This window comes from Pagrus major, chromosome 4 (genome assembly GCF_040436345.1).
Source record: "Pagrus major chromosome 4, Pma_NU_1.0".
Lineage (NCBI taxonomy): Eukaryota > Metazoa > Chordata > Actinopteri > Spariformes > Sparidae > Pagrus > Pagrus major.
Genome location: NC_133218.1, coordinates 27,809,539 through 27,834,556, shown reverse-complemented (window position 1 = coordinate 27,834,556; position 25,018 = coordinate 27,809,539). Strand labels below are relative to the sequence as shown.

Sequence of the window (25,018 nt, the reverse complement as noted above, 5' to 3'; positions counted from 1 at the left end):
ACCTTTTCACTCATGTTTTTATTCATGCTCTGCGGTCCTGTTCCTTTGTTTTGATTGACAGGTGTATGATGGAGAGAACACTTCATCCCGTCTCCTTGGCAACTTTACACGTGATGGCATCATGGGTCATATCATCAATAGTACATCCAATCGCTTGTGGCTGGAGTTCAACAGCAACGCTTCTGGAAGCGATCAGGGCTTCCGCCTCACATACACAAGTGAGTTGTATTGAAAAATCTAAACCAACTGTTTAGAAACACAGCAATGCAGATTTTTTTTCCTCAGTATTTACTGATAACAGCTAGGGTTTATACTTGTATGGCCAAAGAAAGAAAGCATCTCTCTCTTTCACACTCACACACACACAAACTGTAATTTTCTAAACTTTGAGCAGCTCTTCACAAAGATCCTTACAAGGAGATGTTTATAATTGAAAACTCAAGTGGTTGTGCTTATATTAGATTACCCTCATGGATATATCCTGCATCTGTCCTTTGCCTCAGTCAAGTGAGTCTTGTTCAAGCCACAGCAAAATAGGTGTCATGTACTACAATGCGCTAAAGACTAGTCTTTCACCGTCAGCAAATTACCAAGCTTTTTTCTTTTTTAATCTTCTGACAGCTGAAAAGAGATCAACAATCAGTTCTCTGAGCAAATTCAAAGGTGGAGTCCTGAGCCAATATACTAAGCATACAGAAAAAGGAAATAAGCATATGAATGCTTGAAACACACATACTTGCACACCCTCTCTCTCTCTTTCTCTGACTCTCTCTCACACACACATCTTAAAGGCTTTAAAGAGAGTCTGTTTAGAAGGCGAGACCAGCTGTTGTGTAAGTCAAAGAGGCTATTAGCGGAGCATTTATCTGCAAGTCATTAAAATAAGGTGAGAGAGTGACACATCTGGACTGGAAGAGCGACTGGACGGAGGGACAAGCGGATGAAGGTAGATGGCATATGGATGCTAGACGGATGCTCTGTATGTCAGTTAAACCATTAGACAGCCGTTAATCTGCAAGTCATTAAACTGGAGAAGGTGACACCTTTTGCAAAGTTCTGCTACAATGGATGAGCTGATGGATAGATAAGAGAGATTGATCGATGGTTTAAACAGGAGAGAGGAGAGACAAGCATCTGAGCAAGAGAGGTGGCAAGGGTTTCTCAAGTAGGGTCGGGGACTAAATAAAACTGCTTTAATACTACACAGTGTTAGAGGCTATTTTAATAGAGTAATAAGACTTCACACATCTGTTCAAGACATTAACGAGAAAGGTTGACGGAAGTGAGATGCAGCTGTTTTACTGAGATAGATGCAGACAGACAACAGACAGTTGTAGACACACCTCACTCAACTGTGGAGACAGCTCACTTAAAAAGTTGCTGGCCATGTAAAAGATTTTATTACAAGGCCGTATGGAAGAGTAAACTGTGATCGGACAATGCGTGCATTCTGATTTTGTGTCCTGATTCTGTCAAAGAATAACAAATAGCAGGCATTGTGTTGAATATAATTACATCGCTCAACAGTCAAGAGAATTGATAAGAATTGCTGTTGTCTAATAAAATAATTTAGGGACACTCTCTGACAAAAAGACGCACAGAGTCTTTACAGTCAAAATCTTAATTTGTTATGAAAGAATCTTTGAAGTATCACTTATCACATGAAATGTTTCACTGCTTGTTGAAGAGCCTGAAGCCTGAGCCTAAACTACATTACTGTAGTTATACTAGTCCATGGATGTTACTGTAAATCCAGTATAATTGGCTGCCGTGTGTTTTGACATTAGGTTATTATTTTATTATAGATGCATTTTGAAATTCTGGGCCAATTCATACGTTTTTTTTTGTTTTTGTTTTTTCATCATTATTTATTCCACCCTTCTTTTCCAGGGTCTTTATTATGAAAAAAAGCAAAAGCTGAACTCTTTTGTAGTCATTAAGCCCTTCATTGCACAATCTCTGAAAGATCACAAACCCGATCATTCAAATTTATGAATTAACCTGTAATTCAACCTTCTTTCACATAAAAAAGATTGTCTTGTGAAAAGTGATGCTTCAGAAGCATTTTTAGCCCCCAATACAACTACCTATTCAATGATAAAAAATGTTTTTAGTTCTTACATAGTCTTAGAAACTTATGGTGGGGAAGTCATGAGTCAGTAAGTAATGAATGTGCCAGTGCAAAATTGATGCAACACTTAACTGGTAGTCAACAAGGTAAATATAAGTCAATATAGATATTCAGTGCATCCCTATAGGTTTTATCTGATAATGTTTTCAGTAAGTTGGCTCATATACTATACAGATCCAAACATCATAGGTAAAACAGTTTTCATGATAGTGAGCGATTCACTGTCCATTACATATCATCTCTGGACACTTCCGATTTGACTGAGGACGTTTTGTTCATAACTGACCTGAGTGACAGAGAATATGTTTGTGACAGTGTTGTTTATCCATCTGTCTTAGAAGCGGGAAACATTCCTGTTCTTTGTTATCTTCAAAACACAAAGACATCCCTCGCACTGTGCTCATTCAAGTGCACAGTTTATTTGTGTTTGTGTGGGATGTGAAATTATCATTTGATGTTTTCCCACAATTTCATACAGGAGCCACATTTTCAATCCATAATCCATCTAAATTTATCTTTCAGAAAAAGTAGAAACCTACACATTTTTTTAAAGTTGAAGTTGAATCTGTAGAAATGCCAAGGAGCTTACTCTGCAGCTGTCACGTAGGGTTTCAGCAGTAGCAGTGACTTAAACTTAAAATTTCTGCAGGGAGTAGTGGGATTCAGAAGGAGAATAGTATGACCTTTTGTTCTCTTGTCCAAAACTACTCTGAGTCACACTGTTCATTTATGCAATATTGTCTTACTTCATGGACAGGAAGACCTAATCCTTATGTGTGTGTGTACCTGTGTGTCTGTTTCTCTGTGTGTGCCTCTTTCTAGGTTTTGACCTAGTACGCTGCGAGGAGCCAGGTGTCCCTAGTTATGGCTATAAGATCCAGGATGATGGTCATTATGCCAACACTTTTGTCTTATACTCCTGCAACCCTGGATACAGCCTCCATGGCAGCAGTACACTGACCTGCCTCAGCGGCGACAGACGTGTCTGGGACAAAGCACTTCCTTCCTGTATCGGTTAGTATGCCAACACATGTGTAGGTTCTTTGCACATCAATAATTCAGACCTACAAGAACTGAATTATTAACCTCTTGGTGATTTTTTTTCCCTACCATTCAATGAGAAATATAGCAGGGAGAGGCAAGAGTCGTGCAAGTCGTGTCTGTTTCTGAGCACCAGCAAGAGCATGATGATTCAAAAGAGAGAATGAGTGAACAAGTGATTGAGTCAATACAGGTGCATACTTTGAAAAGAGGGCAGGGGAACTGACTCAACACTCCATGGGAATATTCATAGTCACGCTAATACACCTCTGCTCGTAAAAAAAACTGCACTTTCCGATCCATCAACTAGTGCACACAGGACTCTGCGCTCGGACCGTAGGATGTCACCAGGCATGAGATTTTAGTGCACTGGGAGTCTGTGTATTTTAAGGATGGCATGGTTAAGGTGCAAAAAGGGGATGACTGTCTAGGTTGAACTTTGATGCATTTTTAATGTAAGACAGACTACTTTCTTGTACCCTGAAGGTGTACGCAGTATTTTATGCCAAGGACTCTGACAGAAGCCTTAGCTTTCTGTTCTATTCTCAGCATGCACAATAAATAGAATATTCTATCTGAGACTTTTTGTAGATGCTAGAAAGTGAGGTGATGTAAAAACAATATTGATTTATCTGAAATTGTTGAGTGAGTAAATATATATTTTTTCAGATGTGGGACAACAGAGACAGGAATGAAAGTGCACCCATGTGCATTTTACTGTGACAAGCCACAATTGATGACTGCATCCCGTCTTACTTTATAATTAACTTCTCTTGCCTGTGAGCTTTTATGTCAATCTAGTCAAAGTCGTGGCAACTTTACCACCACTGGAAAAATTTTACTTTTTCATCAAAGTCAGTTAACTGTACACCCTGACTAACTGTGATAGGATGACTTATTATGATAAGGATTATTCTGGGAATAGGAGTCAGAGTTTAGCTTATTTTTGACTCAGGTTTAAAGAGAGAGTGTGACAACAAAAGTAACAATTTATTTTAATTGTAAAGGTATTAAATGCCAATCATGCATACAGCTGGTTAAAACAACAAAATGCTGTGATTTTTAGTGACTTAGTAAGGACAGCTTGTTTCGAATGCATATGTCATGCAAACAAGGGAGGAAAAGGAAACATAAAAGGAAAAAAAAGAACAGAAAAACAACTCTAACGTTGTTTGAAAGTCATCTGAAATTTTAGTTGAAAGAGCAAGACATTGAGAAAATGATGAGAACTGCCTCAAGCACAATGTAATAATCAGCCATCTATGTGACTGCTGCTGTGCACTCTCACAATATTAGGCTTTATTTTTCAGACAGTGAAAATGACAAAAATAAAGGTTTCTGACTTGGCATATCGAGAATATATTTTAATAATTCTCAGGTTTTTAGGGTGGAAAAGCTGCCAGAGGGCAGATTTAGCCTTAGTTGGCACTTGGCAGCTCTTAATTAGGTTGGAGAGGAGTGTGCCAAACGATTCAGGTGCTTTGACATGGTTGATTTTTTTTTCCTTTCTTTTGCTTATGGACCTGTGAAAGTTGCTTTGTGTTTTAACTACGGTGCAGCATGTACAGCTGACCATTCCTATTCCTTATTGTCATTCAGCAACCACCAGTGAAGCGTAAACTCAACGTTTATTTGTTTGTATTGTTCTTAGGTTTGGAATCCCTGAAACAAATTTGCCATTTTTAAAGTCCATAATTCCTGCTTATCCATAAATATTTTGTGGCTTTGCATATTTTACTAATTAAAGCTCTTCTCCTGTAAGTATTTCTACCTTGTTGGGTAGATGTGGGCACTTGGCACATGTTCATTTGGAATTTCCCACTGCGGGGCCAAACCTGTGTCTTTCTAACCTGCCAGCACACCTGAGCTCTCTGAGGTGGCCTGATGTGGTTGCTAATGGCAACTAAAAAGAGTGTGCGCTCATAGGTGTGCACAGTGAATGTATTTGTGGGTATGAATGTGAATGAGTATGCGTTTTTTTAGCTGGTGTGAGTGTGTCCCTGTGTACCTCTGCAGTCAGTCATTAATTTGTAGCTGCTCTGTCGCTGCCTTATTTCAGGTAAGCCAGCAACCAGGAGAATACTTGCTGGCAGAGCCGTGGGCTAACTACCTCTATAGCTACCTTTGTATCTTCCTCCTTTTTTGTCTGTCTGTTTGGGCGTTTGTCTTTCTGCCTCTCCGACTGTCTCCTACCTTGTCTGTCTGGCTCTGTCCCATATCTGCAGGTACTAGCATTGAGATGAGGAGGTGGCATTGCTTCAGGCTATTTATATACTGTCTTTCTCTTACTATCCCACGTCGAGTCAAACACAGTGTTCATCTGCCTCAGACTCTTTTTGTCCCTTTTTTTGGTCCTCTATTCACACAGTAAACCTGTCTATCTTCTTTTCTATATGTGTGTGCCTGTTTTTCTCTCTTTCTTTCTCCATCTTTGGGAAATGCTTTTGTCATTGGCCCAGCTTACTAAATACATTTTTTTCTTTCTTTGTGCATCTGTGTCTCTTCCCCTCTCTACCTGTTTTTCATGATAAAACATAGCAGAGTAGTTGCCTCCTGCCTATGTTTTTTATCACTGGGGGCTGAAACAACTGGTTATATCGTGGGTGTGTGCATTCATGTGTGTGTATCACTGCATAAGTATTTTCGAGTATGTTTCTAGTCTTATGTATGATTGTGTCATTATCTTCTACTCCCTCTGTGTACATGTGAATGTGTATTTGTGTGCATTCTGCCTAGGGTAACACAGCAGCAGTAGGTTGTCATGGTATTGTAAATTGCAGAGCTGTGCTAATGGCGCCCTCTCTTAACTTGCACATACAATGCACATACAGATATGAAGCTTCCCCTTTACCAAACCATTTTCTAATCAGCAGCAATCTGCTGGCTCAGTGTGGTACCATGTGTACCATGTTCTACCATGATGAGTTCAATTCTGCTCCCAGCTTCCTGTTGTCTCCCCAGTTCCCCACCCCTAAAGACAATACAAAAATAACACAAGAGCCAGTTCTCTCTTGTGAATTAAACAGCTTTTTTTTTCTTGAACTTGAACACTATAGGGACATCCTTAAGGGAAACCAGCCATCAAAGTTATTCACCAACCTTGAAACTGTATAGCAGGAGCTTGGATAATTCAAGGTTGATTTAATGATTCAAGCCTTTCTTAACAGATTCTCATTTAACTCAACCTTCACACCTCAGAGTAATTTACAGCAAAGCAGAGGAGCCGCCTCTTATATAGATGAACTGAAATGTTAATAGGGCTGGAAAGAAATATGATACAAAGAATCTAGCTGTATTTATAATTAGAGATCTTCACAGATCCAAGATGCTGGACCAAATCTGGAATGGACCCATGGAAGACCTACCCAAACCTGATCTGAATATACCCAAGGATATGTGGAACAGATGGATGTGGTCCATCCATACAGACCTTAGAGAACACCACCACTGACAGCAGTATTGTGCTCCATCAACATTTAATTATAATGTCTGTAGAACAGATACATAGTCATCATTACTAATTCCAAAAATAATTTGTTTTTATGCTTAAAAAAAAACTAAAAGTCATATAGCCAACTGGACTATCAACAGAAGATTATTTTCTTTCTTTCTTTTTTTTTTTAACCAAGCTAATATCTGTGAATGAATCCCACAAAAATTAGGGTAATTTATTGGAATTCATTTTTAACATAGGCTACTGATTCAGGCTGCAATTATGCTGTACAGTACCAGGTGTTTAGAGCTGTGTGTGTGAAGTGTGTATTATCTGATGCATTTGCTTCTACTCTGGAGTTAGACATATTTACACAAAATATTTACATAAAATGAGACCTTATTCCACCCAGTTAGACAATATAATATAAGCCCGGTCCAATTCAGGTCATTGGTCAGTTCTCGGTTGTGAGACAATGAGTGAGTGTAATTGAGAGAGATGCTGTAAAGAGATGAACAAATTATCTAAAACAGAGAGCAAGAGCTACTAATCCACTGAATTATAGCATACCTTGTATAAATCAGATTAAACAGATTCAGATTCTCCATGACAATGGTGGCGAATTGATGTAACTTTATAGGATATATGTCCTTTATTTGGTCACCTTATAAAAAGTTATTTCAGGGACTCCAAGACAATTCAAATCTCTTTATTATTGAGATATTAATATTATGATATTGAGAGTGGATGTTATGACTGAGAGGGCTGCAAGTTGCCAACAATATCTTTTACAATCTGTTGTAATTCTAAAATATATGGGTCCACCTGTGCTTCTTTCTTTGTTGAACTCTTTTTGCTCTGCCCACTTTAATGTGAGTATTAATATGTGTAGTAGCATCACACTGTCCTTTATGTGTGTTTGGTTCATTTGGTTAAGATCAAAATGTTGTTCTGTATGTGTTCTGAATGATGTTAATATAGGGGGGAGAAAAGATTTTGTTCCCAGTGATGATCATCCCTTTGTCTCTTGTCCTTGTAGCGGAGTGTGGAGGTCACATAACTGGAGCAGTGTCTGGGCGGATTCTGTCTCCAGGATATCCTGCTCCATATGACAACAACCTCCACTGTACTTGGACTATAGAGGCAGATACAGGCAAGACAATCAGGTAATTATGAAGCAGTTGGATGTACACTGAAGCCACTGTGATTACGATGATGGCCTGCAGTTATCCGCAGGATTTTTTGTGGGAAATCTTGCAAAGAGTTTTTTTCATAAACAAATGAGACAAGAATCCGCAGAATTACTTTGCTGTGGCCAAGCTTACTGGTCAACCTTACATTTAATAGGAGCGGTAATGCAGTAATAGCATTATTTATGATGATTCCTGCACAACAACAGCCCTCGCTCTACACATACTATAGAGGTAAAACTCACAAGACTGTCGGGTAATGACATATTCACTAATTATAGATTAATGTTCACTGTCAAAGCCACTGCTGTGTAGAAGAGTTCATTACATTACTCATTCTGCCAAGAAGGTGTTGCTAAATACTTTGTGGGTACTGCTGACATTCTTGTGTGTGTGTGTGTGTGTGTGTGTGTGTGTGTGTGTGTGTGTGTGTGTGTGTGTGTGTGTGTGTGTGTGTGTGTGTGTGTGTGTGTGTGTGTGTGCGTGTACGAGCAAGCACTAGTTTGATCTGTCTATTGTCAGCTCTGCCTCATTTAGTTTTATGGTTGACAACATTTTTGGTAAAACTGCTCTATAAAGAAGAGTTGTTAATGTCTGTATTGTATCTTTGATCTCCTGTGTAATTTCTGCATTTTTCAGCCTCCACTTCATTGTCTTTGACACCGAGGTCGGCCACGATATCCTGAGAGTTTGGGATGGTCCATCTGGGCCATCAGATGGAGGGATCCTGTTGAAAGAATGGTCTGGCCCAGCCTTACCTGAAGATATCCACTCGACTTTCAACGTACTCACACTGCAGTTTGATTCTGATTATTTCATCAGCAAGCAAGGATTTTCTATACAATTCTCCAGTAAGTAGACTTATCATTAAACTTGCAATTCAAATGATCAGGGAAACGTCCCTTGGTTCGACTAAATCACTGAATTGGGTGGTCTGCCCTACATCCACATATGAAGCAAAAACTCATTGCTGAATTAGAAAGTAAATTACCTCATTAACAGACTCATCACACATATAGTTTCTTAGTTATTATATAAGCCTCATTTAATATTGGTTATGAGATAATTAATCTGGAAATAATACTGCATTTAACAGGATTTCTGAAAAAACCTTTAGCTAGAATCAAATGAGAAATTAAATAGCTCGCTCTGGGACCCAGGCTCACTAAATCCTGAAGAACCTGTAACTCAGTTTTGCTCAGATCCAGTAGATGCAGTAACAAAACTATAAGTGCTGATTCTTCTCAGCTTAATTAGTTATTTGACAGCATTGTGACATGTTTTTGTTTGAGACACAGGCACACGCAGGCATCCACTCATGCATGCATTCACGCACAACTTCACAAACACCTGACCTCAATGGCATGTTTACGCCTCATATTTAGAAGGTTGCGGTTGCTATAGGTTGGACACAACTTTGTGGACCACTGAAGGAATAGATTTTCGGTTCAGTGACGCCTCTCATAAATATTTAGCGATTTATTAGTTATGAAAGGAGACATAGCAAAATGGTATGTCTGTGTGTCTTTCTAAAAAGTTTGGTCATGTTACGTGAATCTGTTGAGAAGTTACATTCCTTTTTGTTGAAGGAAAATTCCACTGCCAGCCTCTCTTTTAACCACTTGGCATGAACACAAACATTTAGCTTAACACACACACACACACGCACACAGACACACACCCACAAGCTTGACACTCATGCCAAAATTGAGCCTCCTAGGGCAGAAAACTGGCGGTCAAAGGATGAAGAATTATTTCTAGAACAACCCACCTACAGAGTGTCCTATAGAGCTGCTGGTTGCAGCTAAAAATAAATGCTATAAATCATTTTATAGGCTAATGAACAAAGTTGTTTCCATAAATTTCAGTGGTTCTGAACTGATGAACTGTAAATCTCAAATTGTCTCTATAGGTCAATTTCGTAAAAAGATATTTTTTTTCCCACCAAACTTCCTCATAGAGATGTCAGTGAACACAAACTATTGCTGTTGTTTCATCCCATTTTTTTTTAAAGAAAGGACAAGCTGTACAATAAATGTGAGATGGCCTTTTCTGTTTGAGTCACTGGTACTTAAAAATGTCTGTGCACCGTCCGCTTGGAATCATTGGCCACTCAAGTCACTGCAATCCACTGGCAAAATCGATCAGAGTCACACTGAGTAGGAAAAGTTAGGAAGCGGGAGAACAGACAGTCGGGACCATCTTACCTTAACAGCTTCTTTTTCACATCAGAGCATCCAGAAACACACACATACACACACACACAAACTTTCTAGAGCTTATTCATTTTTACACAGCCATTTATTACCAGCACAAGTCCTGTGCAAGCTAATACACCTCCACTTGATATGTACAGCTGCACGTACACAACCTTCAGCACACATAATAACTGTCAGAAGTTTTTTTTGAGAGATGCATATTTGCAGTCATAAATATTTACATTCTCTGCTTTCTGTCTCTCACACTTAGTTTTTCCATTCTCTCCATATTCAAAACAATAAATATTTGCGCTCACTAACATGCTAATCAGAGCATTGTTATCCCATTATTATGGTAATGACTCCTTATGTTTACCTCCATGTTGTTTTAGGAAAGCAAAGGTAATGTTATTTACCACCACACTCATTCATTTAAAGCAATGTTTGGGGATGATTGAACGAGTGACTTTTAGGGGCGATGTTACTACAAAAATAATTTGGTCCTCTCTCCTTCCCCTTTGTGTCCCTATCTGTGTCCCTGATGGAATAAATACTGTGTTGTCCAGGAAAGATATAATAAATGTGATGTTATAATGCTGTGTTTGGCCGTGTTTCTGGATGCTGCTAGAATATTGCACAAAAGATAATTTATATGTTTACTGTGGTTTGTAATTCATAAGGCTGGCCTCTATGCGCTCGTGTTCTACTATTATTCTGGCCAGGGCTCTGGCCAAGATCTAATCTATAATTTTCACTGAATCTGAAGCTTCATGACTAATTGTTGATTCCAGCATATAATGAGAATTCAGGCAGCAGCAAATGCTGTCTTGTTCAGACTTTGGCAGATGATGTAGATTAGTTTTTACCAAGTGGTAAATCTATCTAAAGATATTTTGCATTTGGACGTGTATTTATTTGGTTTTTAAACACTGATTGATCCAATGAAAGCACTGCAGTGTATGAAACCCCAACAAACAGAGGCAGATTGTCATGAATCCCGAATATACCACTTCTTAGCCTGAGGGGGGAGCCACTAATTAAAAAGCCAAAAGAGAGTGCCAGACCAAATTTGATTGGATGGATGATCCATTTTGTTACTAACTGGTCAGGTAGAGCATGAGTTATCACTTGTATCTCCAGCTAGTAAATAGAATGATTTTGTTGCTTGTCCATATACTTTATAGTAAATATGTCTTTCTTTTTGTCTGCAGCTGCCAATGTTGATAGTATCGTAGCGATGACTGTTGAGTTATCTACTGACAGTATGTCAACATCTGTCTTTCTTTGTCTGTTTTTCACACACTTTCAGCTACGACAGCAACAACCTGCAATGATCCAGGCATCCCTGTAAATGGCTCTCGATATGGGGACAGTAAGGAGCCTGGTGACAGTATGACGTTCCAGTGTGATCCAGGCTACCAGCTGCAAGGCCAGGACACCATCACATGTGTACGGATGGATAACAGGTTCTACTGGCAGCCTGACCCTCCAACATGTATAGGTAGGTGTGCATTACTCTTTTAATAAGTTAGGAGACCTGAATATTTTATTTTACAGTTAAAAAATAGGAAATATGAACCAACTATACATCAAAAAATGGAGGATTGAATGAAAACCTCTGGAGGTGGAATGACTCCAAAATTGCATCTTAAGTCTGATATGTAGAGAGTAAACAACAAAAATGACAATGCAGGTCCCTTAGGTGCCCCTTTGTTGTTGTGCCACACCTGACATACTTCTCTGGAGGCAAATCAACTGAAGCTTGCTGGTGAGCTAATCCCAAATGATGCTGCTGCTGCTGCTTGGAGCATCAGATGGTTTTCTATACTGGAGGCATGCTCTTTAAGATCAAGGAGAGGTTGAATGGGTGCTGAGAGGAAACTAGGTTGGGATAAGCATCGGCCACTGTTGCTCAAAGGAAAATTCAAAATGGATCACCAAAAACCTCCTAAATTCAGAGTTGGTGGAAAAACAGTGAGGTCATTTTGGTTGCATCAAAAAACTGTTGCTAAACCACGGCTTGTTGCCTCTTTTTCTCTATTATCACCACCATCAGGCCCACCTGCTGCTTCTAGCCCAGTGAGCATCCACTTCCCACTCCACACCTCATTCACACTATTCTACTGCAGTTTGTTTTTCACTCTGCCACTTTCAGGTGTGCTTTTTTTCTTTATTTTGCTCCTCACCTCTTCCTGACATACTTGACTCACTCACTAAGGGAACAAAATGACTCCTAACCTTGAAGGCTGTCTTTCTTGGGTCAGAAAATATAGAAATAGCAGAGACAGTGGAAAAGGAGGTACAAACTGTAATTAAGCAAGAGCCCTTCAGTGTCCTCACCGTGCAACCTACAAGTCTCAGCATGTTAGTACAAAACAAGCCTGCAGCATGTCCAAACATTTCTGTGACCAGCTGTTTGTAGGCTGCTGCTGAGGAACTACTTACCTTCATTGTAAATTAATTTTGTCTTGGACATGAAATATGATGTCAATGTAGTCAGGGTAAATGGATGAAGAAAGTTACCAGAGCTTACCATAATGATCCTGGGCTGCTGGATTTTCAATCATGCAAGAACTGGGATGAGGTATGACATCAGACACAGCTGAAGGTGCAATGTAAACAGTGTGAGCAGGCTGGTAAAAATTCCTGAAGTGAGTAGCAGGACTTGCTACAGACATTTGCCTTTCTGTTAGACACCACAGCCTCCCTTTATGTTGCCGTCTCCTTCTCTTTATCAGCCAGCACTATCGGGAAGTCCTCCAGTGCGGTCACAGACACCAGTAATTTGCCTTGTAACCATGCCTGTGAAACACATTATGCTTTGTTCCTGATATTACCTCTGACTCTTTGCCAGTGACCTCATGCTTTGCACGACTGTAGATAAGACGTTGGGCTTTAAATCTCGCTCTGTTTTCTCTTAGCTTAGCCTGCGTGCGCTTCCCTCCCCTGCACTTTCACCTCAGGCGGTGAATCCCTGGGTGTTCAAAAGCTCCTAAGATTAAACCAACATTACACACAATAGTCTAGCGTGCGAGTGTGCGTCTGTCTGTGAGTGATTTGCAGCTGTTAATGCCTTTGTTTACTTCTATTTCACTGTTGATAATCCGTTCACACCCACCTGCCACCCCCAAGACACCTCTCTATGTTTCAAATTCTTCCTTCACATCACCAAATTGCTGCTTGAATGCATCTATCTGTCTCTCTTGCCAATATCTCTTTCCTGCTCTCTGGCTTGTTGTGGGATAACAGGACCGCTAGGGGTGATTCTCTCCGCTAACTGCCCCCAGACTTACACTCTGTAACTAAATCTCGCAGTCTCTCTCTATCTCTCTTTTGCTCTTTTCACCCTCTCCAGCTACATGTGCAGAGGGTGAAAGAGCAATATCAATGGTCCACCAGGGGTAATTCTGTCTCTATTAACCAACCTCTGCCATACTTCCCATCACTAACTAACTCAATTTCGCTCTGCCTACCTGCGGGGGTAATATGAGTGGTCAATCAGGGGTGATTCTCTTTCCAAAATTACCCCATGCACAATGCTGTGTAATCATCTTTCTCCCTTTCTCTCTCCCTCTCTCTGTCCGTCTCCAGCGACATGTGGGGGTAACGTCAGTGGGCCTTCTGGAGTAATTCTGTCTCCTAACTACCCCCAGCCTTACCCCCCAGGGAAAGAGTGTGATTGGAGGATCAGAGTGAATCCTGACTTTGTCATTGCTCTTATCTTCAAAAGGTAAGCCACCTAAATTTACAATATTGCTTTTGTCCATCACCCCATTTACACCTGGTACTATAATAGGCACTGTATCAGGATATGGTATTCGGATAATAAACAACCCGAACTTACTTTTGTGTTCACACCTGTAATTTTTAACGCATTATTCTTATCCTCATTAAGGTCGAATCTCTGTGCTTTGAGGTGGCAGCAAATCAGCCGCACAGTCCCTTAAAAATTCATGTAGTTTTTGAAGTTAGTGAGTTAGGGGTAACATTATAAGCTTTGTTAAACACTGTCTACGACATTTTTTTTGTTTCTTGTAAAATCGGCAAATGTCATTCATTACATTATTTCTTTCTTATAAAAAAAGAAAAAAGTTTTTTTCTCAACATTTTACTGCACTAGCTTAAAGGGTACTCTGTGACTACATAGATTATATGCTTTGTTAACAGCAGATCAGCAGCAAGGATGAGTGCAATGCACACCGTTGTACACACTGTTATTTCTCACTGTATGTTATGTTTTTACCACCCATATTACTTTCATTTTTCTCAGCCTTCTGTTGAACAATGTATCTTTGGGCACTTTCAAGACAGAATAGATGTCAGTATTTCAAGGCATGACTCTTTCAGCCTCACTCTAAATTTGAACAACTAGTTGTGTTTTACGTTAGCTAAAAACAAATATCTTGATGACAGCATGTTGTACTCATTGCATTTGCACCGACTTACTATCCCAGCATGTTACCAGCCAGACTACCAGGTGTGATCATATTCCAGTCACAACACATTTTCACCTTACGTTAACGTGTTTTTCCTCATCTGGAAACTGTGACCTGATACAGATCACATACTACTAAGTGTAAATGGGGTCTATGTGTACAGGACCACTTGTATATACTACCTTTGACACAAGTATTCTAAAGGTTGATCAGGTATGGCGTTTGTTTTTGCCTGTGGAGGCAACACTGCCTCTCAGCTGGTATTTTCTGACATTTTCATTTTTTTTCAAGGATGGATTAAAGTTTTGTTTTTTTTTCTAAATAAGACTGCAAATTTTCTCAGCAAAGATTTTAGTAAGGACTTTTCTCCTGTATTTGCTGCATAAAAGGCTGCTCATGTTGGTGGAGGACTTACCTGCTACATGAGGTGACTAAACATAAATCAAAGTAAACTGGTAGCTTCATGAGAAACTCAAGCTTTAAAAAAAACAATGTGTAAACAACATAATGTTGCCATAATAGAAGTAGGCTACTGTATGTTTTAAGAAACAATAGAGCTACCATGTCAGGAAGTGAAATATGCTGATTGAGGATGTGAATTTTTCTCTCTGAGGAAATACAAATTTACTGACACGTGTTTTGTGTTGGTTAATGTTTTGGGAATGACAGTGTGATCGATATTTAGGTTTTGTTAGAAGCAGTGTTCTGAACAGATCGTGAATAACACCACAATGTGTGTTTTTCTTGAACATTGAAGTAATGTGCCTGCGACAGACACATCAGGGCAGAGCAATGGTCTCACTGATGATATTAATTTTTAATTTGTTTATCCAAACACCTGAGAAAACATTAAAAATTACAAACTTAAAGATTTAACAGCTGGACAGGGGCCCAAAGCATTTTCTGAAATATGTTTTTCTTCTGGCTCGAACTTAAAAATGCATCACCCTCCATGGACTTTGTTCATGAGTTTAGTTAAAGTTTATTTTTAAGTGTAGACTTGGCGTAACTCACTGTGGCCCCACACAGGGTAAAAAAAAAAGTCAGGGATCAGACCCAGATCAGTCCGATGTTAATTAGCAGACAGTGAATGATCATTAAGGTAACTAATAAACCCTTTTCACTGCGTAAAGCATCCCTCTAATAGACATTACATCAGCCTAAAACACTACAGTAAAATCCAGTTCTAACATAGCCAAAATAGCTGGATGTTTTGTTTGTGTTGAGATGATCTTTAAAAGCTGTAGCTTCAAATTGAAATTTTTCTTGAATGTCAGACTTTCAATCAGCCATATTTTTCAGTTTATTTAATCAGCTCGAAGTTATGAGTGACTTCCAATGCATCCTTGCAGATAAATATATTTGTTCAGGAAGTTTCTGAACAATGTACATCGGCAGATAGACTATTCTTGCTTTGATATAGAAAGAGAAATTCATGAGTAAATGAAAGGGATTTTCTGACCATTTCCATGTTTTGTTTTTTGGTAATGGGGCAGTGTTTATTTGCATTTCAAGTCCCGATTGTGCCTCAGTGGTGAATATTTTACAAGTCACAGTGGCTAGAGGCTTATGACTGAAGCAAAAGTGAAGATTGGAGTCTCAAATGTAGCAAATGAGATAAAAGCAGAGCGGACTTTCTCCAGATTGCCAAAGGAGAAGAAATGACCCAATTTTGGTTTCATGTTTTTCAGCTGGAAAGCTAATTCCCCTCTGTTGTAACAGTGAGACAGTTTTTATTTTACTTTTGATTTATTTTTTATTTATTCTTTATTGCTAGAGTCTTAAGTGTTTACGTACATTTTCATTTGCTTACATGTGATGTTTTTCATACTCATAGCGATCCTACAATAATGTTGTGTATTTCACTTATTTAAGTTGTATTGATTGTGGTTGTTTTCTGTATGTTGTGTAACTTCTTTGTCATTATTTATCTAATTTTGATCTAGTAATCACAGCTGAAATAGACTGCTGTTGACCCAACTACTAATGACTCTTTTGATCAAACCAATGTACAATTCTTGTTTCTTCAGTGAATTTAAAACTCATTCTGTGGTATCATATAATCCATCTATCTATAAATGTACTGTCTACTGACCATATTCATATTCAGCGGTAAAGCTGTATTCTTCTCATAATGAGAGTATTGACTGCTTGCGGCTATATATTTTAAAATGTTCAATGCAATACTTACCAAACAAAGATGTAGCTTCCCATGATTGCTCTTAGTTTGCATCCAAGTCGGAACTCTTATCAGACCATTGTGTTACTCTTGTTCAGTCATGAGAGGTTATGATGCTGCCCCATTTCTGCTCAGTGAGATCTTTATGTTCTTTTTATGACATTTAGTAGCTTTAGCATTCAGACCCAGACTGTATCACTAATGCAAAAGGTATTAGCACGGATCATTTTAATGCTTTGTCAGTGCAAAAGGGGCTTATGTGCAGTTAAGCCCATTCTGCAACAGATATAAACACAGGGCTTAAACTTGAGCATTCTTCACACTTATTTTGACTTGGGTAATGATGACATAAGGTTCACATAAGTTCAACAATCATAAATTTGGTTGTCAGCCTAATGTGACTAACACCCCTTTAACCCAAACTCAGGATTTCAAGATTGTCTTTTTGTGTCTCAGAGTAAAGGGAAGGGATAAAAAATTTAGAGCACATATGAGAGAAGAGTGCTGTTAGTATGCCAGCATCTCTGGATTTAGATAACAATTGAACATTTTTTTTCTATATTAAGATCCTCAAACCTTTTTTCTTTTTTTTCCATTTTCACCAAAATGAATTGTGGTTATCTTAAAGGCCTAACAACTTGGGAAATGCATTTCCTAACTCATGAAATGTTGTTTGAATTGCTCTTTGCAGAACTGTGTATTACCTCATGTCCTTCTGTCCTTGTTGCATGAGGACATGTCCTGGCCTACATGCCTATAGAAAACTGATATGATAACAATTCAGAGAAATAAATGTTGCTCTTTAACGGCCCTGTAGCTCAATATGCAAGCCTATGGTGTCTATCTCTTTTTATAGCTGTGACAGGACACATACAGATGCACACTAACACACAGTTGAGTCCTGTGACTTCTATCCAAAAAATTGAACAGGATGGTTTAACCAGGTGATAGACAGAGCTAATATGCACATACACACTCAGAAAACAATGTAGGTGAAACAAATTTAAAAGTTTCTCTGTGTGACAACCACTGTCAGGGCAAACACTGAGACAGGGTGTGTGAGTGTGTGTGCATGTGTTCTTATACCATTACCCTCATGAGGGCCAGGTATCTTCACATATGTGTAGAGAGATGAAAAGAAGCTGCCAAAATGAAAACAGGTTCAGGCTGCGGGTTCAAGAATTCAGGGCACATATTTGTGTTAGGCTTACGCACAAACATACTCTGGCAAACTGAGGATATAAAGATCAAAACAGATTGTGACATGCCCCTTCAGAATGCGACAACAGGATGATTTTTCTGAAATATTAATGTACTTACAGTGTTTTATATTGCCATCTTAGATTCAAGAGGAAAAAGAAAACAGCACTTAAAAGTTTTCATTATGAATGCAGTAAACACATCCAGAAAACATGTCAGACACCTCAAAGTGAAAGTAAGAAGATTAGCAGATGATTAAAAGAGAAATACAGCATAGCACAAACTAATTGGCATTCATTAAATAAAGTATTTGGATTTAACACACATCATTGGATTAATTGTTTGAAAATTTGAACAACAGCACACACAAATGAACTGGCAATCAATCTCACTGTATTGTTGAACCCAAGTTTCTCTCTTTTGTTTTTTTTTTTTACCCCAGTTTCAACATGGAGCCAAGTTACGACTTCCTGCATATCTACGAGGGTGAAGACTCTAACGGGCCATTACTATCAAGTCTCCAAGGCAACCAGGCCCCAGAGCGAATAGAGAGCAGTGGTAACAGTCTCTTCCTGGCATTCAGATCTGATGCCTCACTGGGCATGTCTGGGTTCGCCATCGAATTCAGAGGTAATTATTTCGGAAAAAAGTTTTCCTTGATATAATGTCCTTGTAAATTTTCTTGCAAGGTCACACTTTAGGTGGAATACTTCTTAGATAATGACCTAATGTTTTAAAACATCATCAGCATTTATAGGACTAGCAAATAATAGGATGAGACATGTTAATAGAAGCAATTCAAGCAGTTTATTTCTATTTCTTACCTTTTTATTATATTGTTTATTTTTTACTATTATTATTGTTTATTGTTATATTGAACTGTCCTTTGGCTGCTGTGATGCACACATTTCCCCGTTTGCGGGACTAATAAAGGAATTCTGATTCTGAATCACAGGGTGAACACAGGTATCAGTCACTTAAATTTCATGCTTTTTAAGACCTTTTCAATTTCAATTTTTAACCAAAAGAAGACTGGTTTGGGAAATTCTCTATTTTCTTGTTCAAGCATGAAGGTAAGTATGAAATCCTGTAGTACATATGTGGTCCTGTGCAGAGGTTGGTTTTACATAGGAATATGGCTGTTAGTGTGAGTAGGATTAATCTACATTTTGTCATAAGGTAGGTGCAAGTTTAATCTAAAAACACAGTATAAGGTTCAGTGGTAGGTTTAAAGATTTGTATGATCTAAAATGCAGACTTTCACACAGGAGCTTGACACATTTTGATAAATGAAATTAAAGGATGGATAAATTTAATTAGGGTAAGTGATTATGGCAATTAAGACCTCACAAATTAAGCCAATTTAATGACTTTTAAGGCTTGACATTTATAAAATTAAATTTAAGACATTTTTAAGGACCTGCAGACTTGCTGATTTGAAGATTTTCTCAGATGGCCTAATTAATGTTTTGACTTTGAGCTACTGACTTAGTAAAGCAGTTGCTCAACAAACAGATTGGAGCTATATGTCATGGTTTGAACCAGATAATTTAGTTGGACCCAAAAGCAGACACCAAGACAGGGAGATGGTTAAAGGAATTTATTGTAAATGCAAAGTTGACAGGTAGTGGAAGAGGCTCTGGCTCGGCCACAGGAAGACGGCACAGCAGGTGGCTCGGCTGGTGTAGTGAAGCTCAGGCCCAGGCAGGTGGTAACGCTGGTGGCTCAGTAGGTGTGGTGGTGGAGACTTACAGTGGCGTTGGCTGAGGTAGAGGTGGAGGCTCAGGAGGATACAACACCGAGGATCCACAGCTGAGTGCAGGCAGGTTGCAGAGGTACTGGAGGTTGAGTGGTAAGGTAGCCAGGAGGCTGGAAGCTGGTAGCTAGTCAATCACTGGAGAGGTCGAGAAGAGACAACGTTAACGAGGTAACAAACAATATAGCGCAAGAGAAGAGTTTCACTGTAGAAAGCACAATCAAAGAGGCCATGTACCACATCAGAGAGATGAAATAATCTGGCAACGAGTAGAGAGAAGACCAGGGTATTTTTTGGTGCTGATGTGAGTGGGAAGCAGAAAAAAGCAGAAAAGCACAGACACACACAAAACAGCCACACCAAAAGTCCCAATCATGACACGACAAACTCATTGAAAGTTGTCTTAGTAAATCTGGCCCAACTATTTGATAAATACATGGAGTGGGCGTTCTGTACGTGACAAATACAAAAACAATCATTGTCGCGAAAATCTGTGTGTGAAGTATGATTAGAATGTTGATGCAGGAGTTTCTTGTGCAGATTAGATAATATTTTAAGCTGCCATCTTTATTAATTTCACCCTTACTGTACATCAGTGTTTTTCAGTTGAAGGGGCATGCTGCTCCATGAGTTGTTTACTTCCACAGATTGTGACTCATCCTGGTTTTACAGATGTTGCTTGACTGGGGGTGATTAACAGCTAGACTCAATGTGGAACTGATGATTAGTTCTTCGACTGACTAGAGACCAGATCTGCTCTGTCAAGTTTTATAAACTCTTTTTTTCTCTTATTTCTCTCACTCCATTTATCTCTAATTAAAAAAAGATTATCTCCTTCTCTGTTGTCTGTCTCCTCATGCTGCCTCACACCTCTGTACTTTTGTCATTAATTCACTACCTTTCATCTGCCATCTCTCTAATTAAAATACAACCTTAATCATCTCCCTGTTTCACTTCCATCTTGCCCTCCACCTTTCTCTCTCTCTCTCTTTCTCTCTCTCTGTCTGTCGGTTTCCCTCTGTCAAGCGCAATATCTCATTGTTATTGGGCGATCACAGTAGAGCAAACAAGCTGGCCCAGTGCCAAGTCATAAAGAGTTTTTGACCATGGTCGACTTTTCATCTTTTACTCTTTATTTGTGTCATCTTCTTTCTCTTGACTCCTCTTATACCCTTATTTGGTCCTTCCTCTCCCATGAGGGGAAACTCCATTAGGAGTTAAGAATGGATATTTAGTGTGGCCTACAGCATACTAGAGTCAACCAAAAGCAGCCAGTCCACTAAATTTAGCCCAAAATCGCCACCAAAATAGTTTAGCCCTCTAATGAAATCCAAAATCAGCTTTCTCGGGCTGTATAAAGGATTTAGGCATATTTTAGAAATCTACATCTGTAACTGTCAGTTAAAACTATTTATTATTACTATTATTTATTCAAGTTTTTTGTGAAAATTACACATCAACACCAAATCATTACAGTGCCTTTTCCTGCACCATGTTCCTAGTGCTGATATGGGATGTACTTACCAGATTTCTTTCTCTCAATTTTCCACAGAAAAACCAAGAGAGGCCTGTTTTGACCCTGGCAACATTATGAACGCCAGTCGGACGGGTTATGACTATAAACTGGGATCTCAGGTCTCCTACAACTGCCACCATGGCTACACAACAGTGGGCGGGGAAACCATCACCTGTGTCATGGGGAATGATGGGAAACCGGTGTGGGACAAGGCTCTGCCATCTTGTAAAGGTAGGAGAGACACACAAAGAATTGCATGCTTACAGGAGCATGCACATGGTGGAATGATCATGTGGGGTAAAACCTGTGTATGTTTAACTATTAGTAAAAAAAGAACCTGCTTGCACATACACTTCGGGCCCGTGTCCACATCTAGGACCAGCGTTTTTTCAATTGTTCCCAATGAGGAAACAAGCATCTGCAGCAGCCAGAGAAAAGGCGCAGCACCCAGAGTCTATACTGTGGTATACAAGTATGTAGTATTGCTGTCTAAACTGAATATTTACAGGTAGCCTGGTCACCAAATGTTAAGGTGCAGAACATTTATTCGGTTTGATTATGGCTGAGGACCTCTGTTGCATGTCATCTCCCTCATTCTCTTCCCATGTTGCCAGTCAGTTATTTAATCATGGTGGAAATGCCTCAAAAACAAATTTAACAGTCCCACCCAACACTTGTGACTACCATGGTACTTAATTTAGGTAGCACTGCAAAATAATGACGACTGATTTATGATTGGTATGATGATGATCTGTGTGTGTGTGCGTGTGTGTGTGTGTGTGTGTGCGTGCATGTGTGTGTGTGAGAGAGAGAGCGAGAGAGTGTTTGCCAGAGACAGAGAGTCTGTCAGGGATTGGAGGGCTGAACTGTCTAAATGATTGACAGCTCAGAGAGCCAAGGAAGTGACACCTGCCAAACTGTCAGAGTGTATGCGTGGGTGTGTATGTATGTGTGTGTATATGTGAAAGCTCTAAAGTGACAGTGACCTGGCATGGTGCCATATGGGTAAAGATTCAAATAAGCCACAGAGCAAGGTGGCAGGACAAGGAAAGAATTTTAAAATGAGTACAGAGGAAACACACACACACACCGAGACAATATACACTTACTCATACCTCTTAACACTTTGAAAAAGGCTCCTGTGAAAGCTATGCTTAATAAAGTCTGAGAGACAGTGAAGAGGAGAATTTTGGGGGTGGGAGAGAATACAGATGAGATAATTGCACTCAGAATAGCTATATTAGAACAGCAAGGAATAACAGACAGCAAGAAAAAATAGCTCAATTCATTTTATCTCATGTTCGTTTTAAGATAATATCAGCACTTGTTAACTTGAGATGTGTTACATTAACCAACCACAAATATAGAAATTTCACTTTAGCACTTCTTTGTTCAGCTGTGGTTTTGAACTTAAAGATGTGACGATCTGTTTTGCAGTTGCATCAAACAAAACAAATTAATTTCTCTTAAAAGAAAATAACTTTGTTGTTTTTAATGCATTTTAAGATTAGCATATTTGAAGAAATGTCACCTGTTTTATTGTGAGATGAGAAAAAAAATTCAACTTCCTGTCTTGAATGTATTATCACTTTAAATGGGTCCACCACAAGTGTACTTCAAATTATTTGCGGTGCTTCCATCTAGGTAGTCAGCCACCTAGATTAGAAATAAGGAAGTCAGTCATAACCAATCAAACAAGATAAACCAGTCATCTTGAGGTATCCATCCCCACTTTATAAACACCCCTGGTGACCTATATGACATTCTCACATTCTTCCCAGCTTTCTCCCCAGAGTGAGATACCCCACTCAGTTTTCAGAGAAGCGGGGTTACCCTGGTAACTAAAAGTTATTTGGTCGAACCACTCAGCAGCCAGTTACTTGATCAATAAATAAGTTGATCACATTCCTTAGAGGGTTAAATGAAACGTTTCCACTGTTGGTAACATAAAGAAGATGTGTTCATTAGCAAATAGGGGTGGCTCAGATGGATTCAGTGTAATATTAGATGCTTCCACCCCACAATAATGTATTTATGAACAGATGCCAAGTATCGACATTTTAGTCACATTTTGAAGGCTACTAATGAAAGACCACATAATGGTCCTCTATCAAATAAAAAATGATCTCAAACTCTGAAAGACCTTGAACTTCATCAAGCAATTGATTCATGTCTTTCTACTGTAATTGATCTTGATATGATTTTTCCATGAGGTGTGTTTTTTCAGCTTTCTTGTTACCATGGCAAAAAACATGAATAAATTGGCAGTTTTTAAGCTCTAATACAGATAATATCAAAAACGGATTTTATCATACTACTACTGTCATTGACTCACAATTTGTTTTAGAGACTGTTGTACATGGTGTTATAAGCGGTCTTGATTGACCCAAATTAAAAAAAATAGTTGCCTTGCTCGTCATTGGATGAGTTGTTTCCTCTCAGTAACACAGACCTGACTTTGTTCCAGGTCCAGGCCTCTTCTGAGCCCCAGATACATGAGCTGATCTGTCGAGGTTGCTGTCACCTACACTATAGGAGAATTAACATAATCAAAGCAGAAGAATTTAACTAAATCCAGTCCTACCCAGTAATCTTGCTCCTTTTCTTCCCTCAGCTCATATTGTACACATTGAATTTTCTCACCACATAGTTAGGGAAGTTTCTCTGTCGGTCTGTCTCTCTATCTTTGGGCAGCTCCTGGGGCTTTTAGACCAAACTCATTAGACAGGGTGAGACCTCTTTAAATAATACATCTCCACTTACACTCCCTCTGTCTCCTCTCTTCTTCCTTTTCACCCCTCTAAACCACACATACACACACTTTCCTCTTTCCCGTCCTTCTCTTTCCTTTTCTCTGTAACTACTTCTCTCTCTTCCTGTTTTCTCACCCCCCCTCTCTCACTCATTCTCCCTTCGTCCCACCTCCTCTGTCTGTGTCTGATTTACTCTGTATTTTTCTCTCGCCATTTCGGTCAGGCTCTCTCTCTCTCTCTCTCTCTCTCTCTCTCTCCCTCATACACACATACATGCACACACACCTCCCATCTTAAACCGGTCTTTTATTGGTTTCCATGGTAACTAAGAGCTGGTGCGAGAAAGAAGGAATTCTCCGTGACTGTTGATAGGGTTGTGTGTTTGTGTGTGTGTGTGTGTGTGTGTGTGTGTGTGTGTGTGTAAGAGGGAGAGAGAGAGACGGAGCGGTATAGTGAGAGAGAGAGAGAGAGCTATTACAGAGTGCCGCCTAGAGGCAGTATTCACACACAAGACCTCACACAAACACACACACACACACACACCAAATACAGTTCACTACTCACGTTTATACACGCAAACACACTTAAATACTCAATCTTTGATACAGTTTATGTTTGTGATATCAGTTAAAGAGGAACTCCACACTAGCTTTTTTCTTGCGCTGTTGGCATATGAGGTTAATACAGGTGATTTTTCCATCAAAACACATTTAAGGTGTAAAAACTGCTTTTTCCCCTTGAAATTTGGCTGTGTGTGTCTGCTTAGATTCCTGAATCATAAAGAAATAGGCAGGACTCTGAGGTCTATTACAGTACGCTACCATGCCAAGTGTAAGTAGTAGAACACTGGCTAATGCTAGTGCCAGTTTGTATACCTTACACATAGTTGCTGGTTGCGGTTGCATTAGCCTGATAGGCTGCAGCGGAAAAGCACATCATACATGACCGAGATGTATTTCTCATGGCAGCAAACACCACACATGGGGTCGCTGATAACTGTGCTGTAGTCAGAGCTTAACAAGATATATAAGGCTGACCAGCAGTAGTGTTAACCAAGATAAACAGCTTAGCTATGGCTGTACATGTGCTGGCAATGACCACGGACAAACACACCACAGAGTCTCTCGTAGTAGAGCTGCCAGCTTAACTACAAAACAATTACCCTTGTAACTCTCACTAACTCTC

General features: G+C 39.3%; 1 protein-coding gene across 1 annotated transcript in view; it reads left to right on the top strand.

Moving 5' to 3' along the window:
• The window catches only part of csmd1a (CUB and Sushi multiple domains 1a), a 297,982-nt gene that overhangs the window by 188,904 nt on the left and 84,060 nt on the right, over window positions 1–25,018 (top strand). The window contains exons 25-32 of the mRNA XM_073463855.1: window positions 62–218; window positions 2,954–3,145; window positions 7,645–7,771; window positions 8,435–8,646; window positions 11,303–11,494; window positions 13,585–13,723; window positions 18,251–18,438; window positions 21,117–21,311. Of these exons, the coding sequence (XP_073319956.1) occupies window positions 62–218; window positions 2,954–3,145; window positions 7,645–7,771; window positions 8,435–8,646; window positions 11,303–11,494; window positions 13,585–13,723; window positions 18,251–18,438; window positions 21,117–21,311 (1,402 nt within the window). The remainder of the gene's footprint in view (window positions 1–61; window positions 219–2,953; window positions 3,146–7,644; window positions 7,772–8,434; window positions 8,647–11,302; window positions 11,495–13,584; window positions 13,724–18,250; window positions 18,439–21,116; window positions 21,312–25,018) is intronic.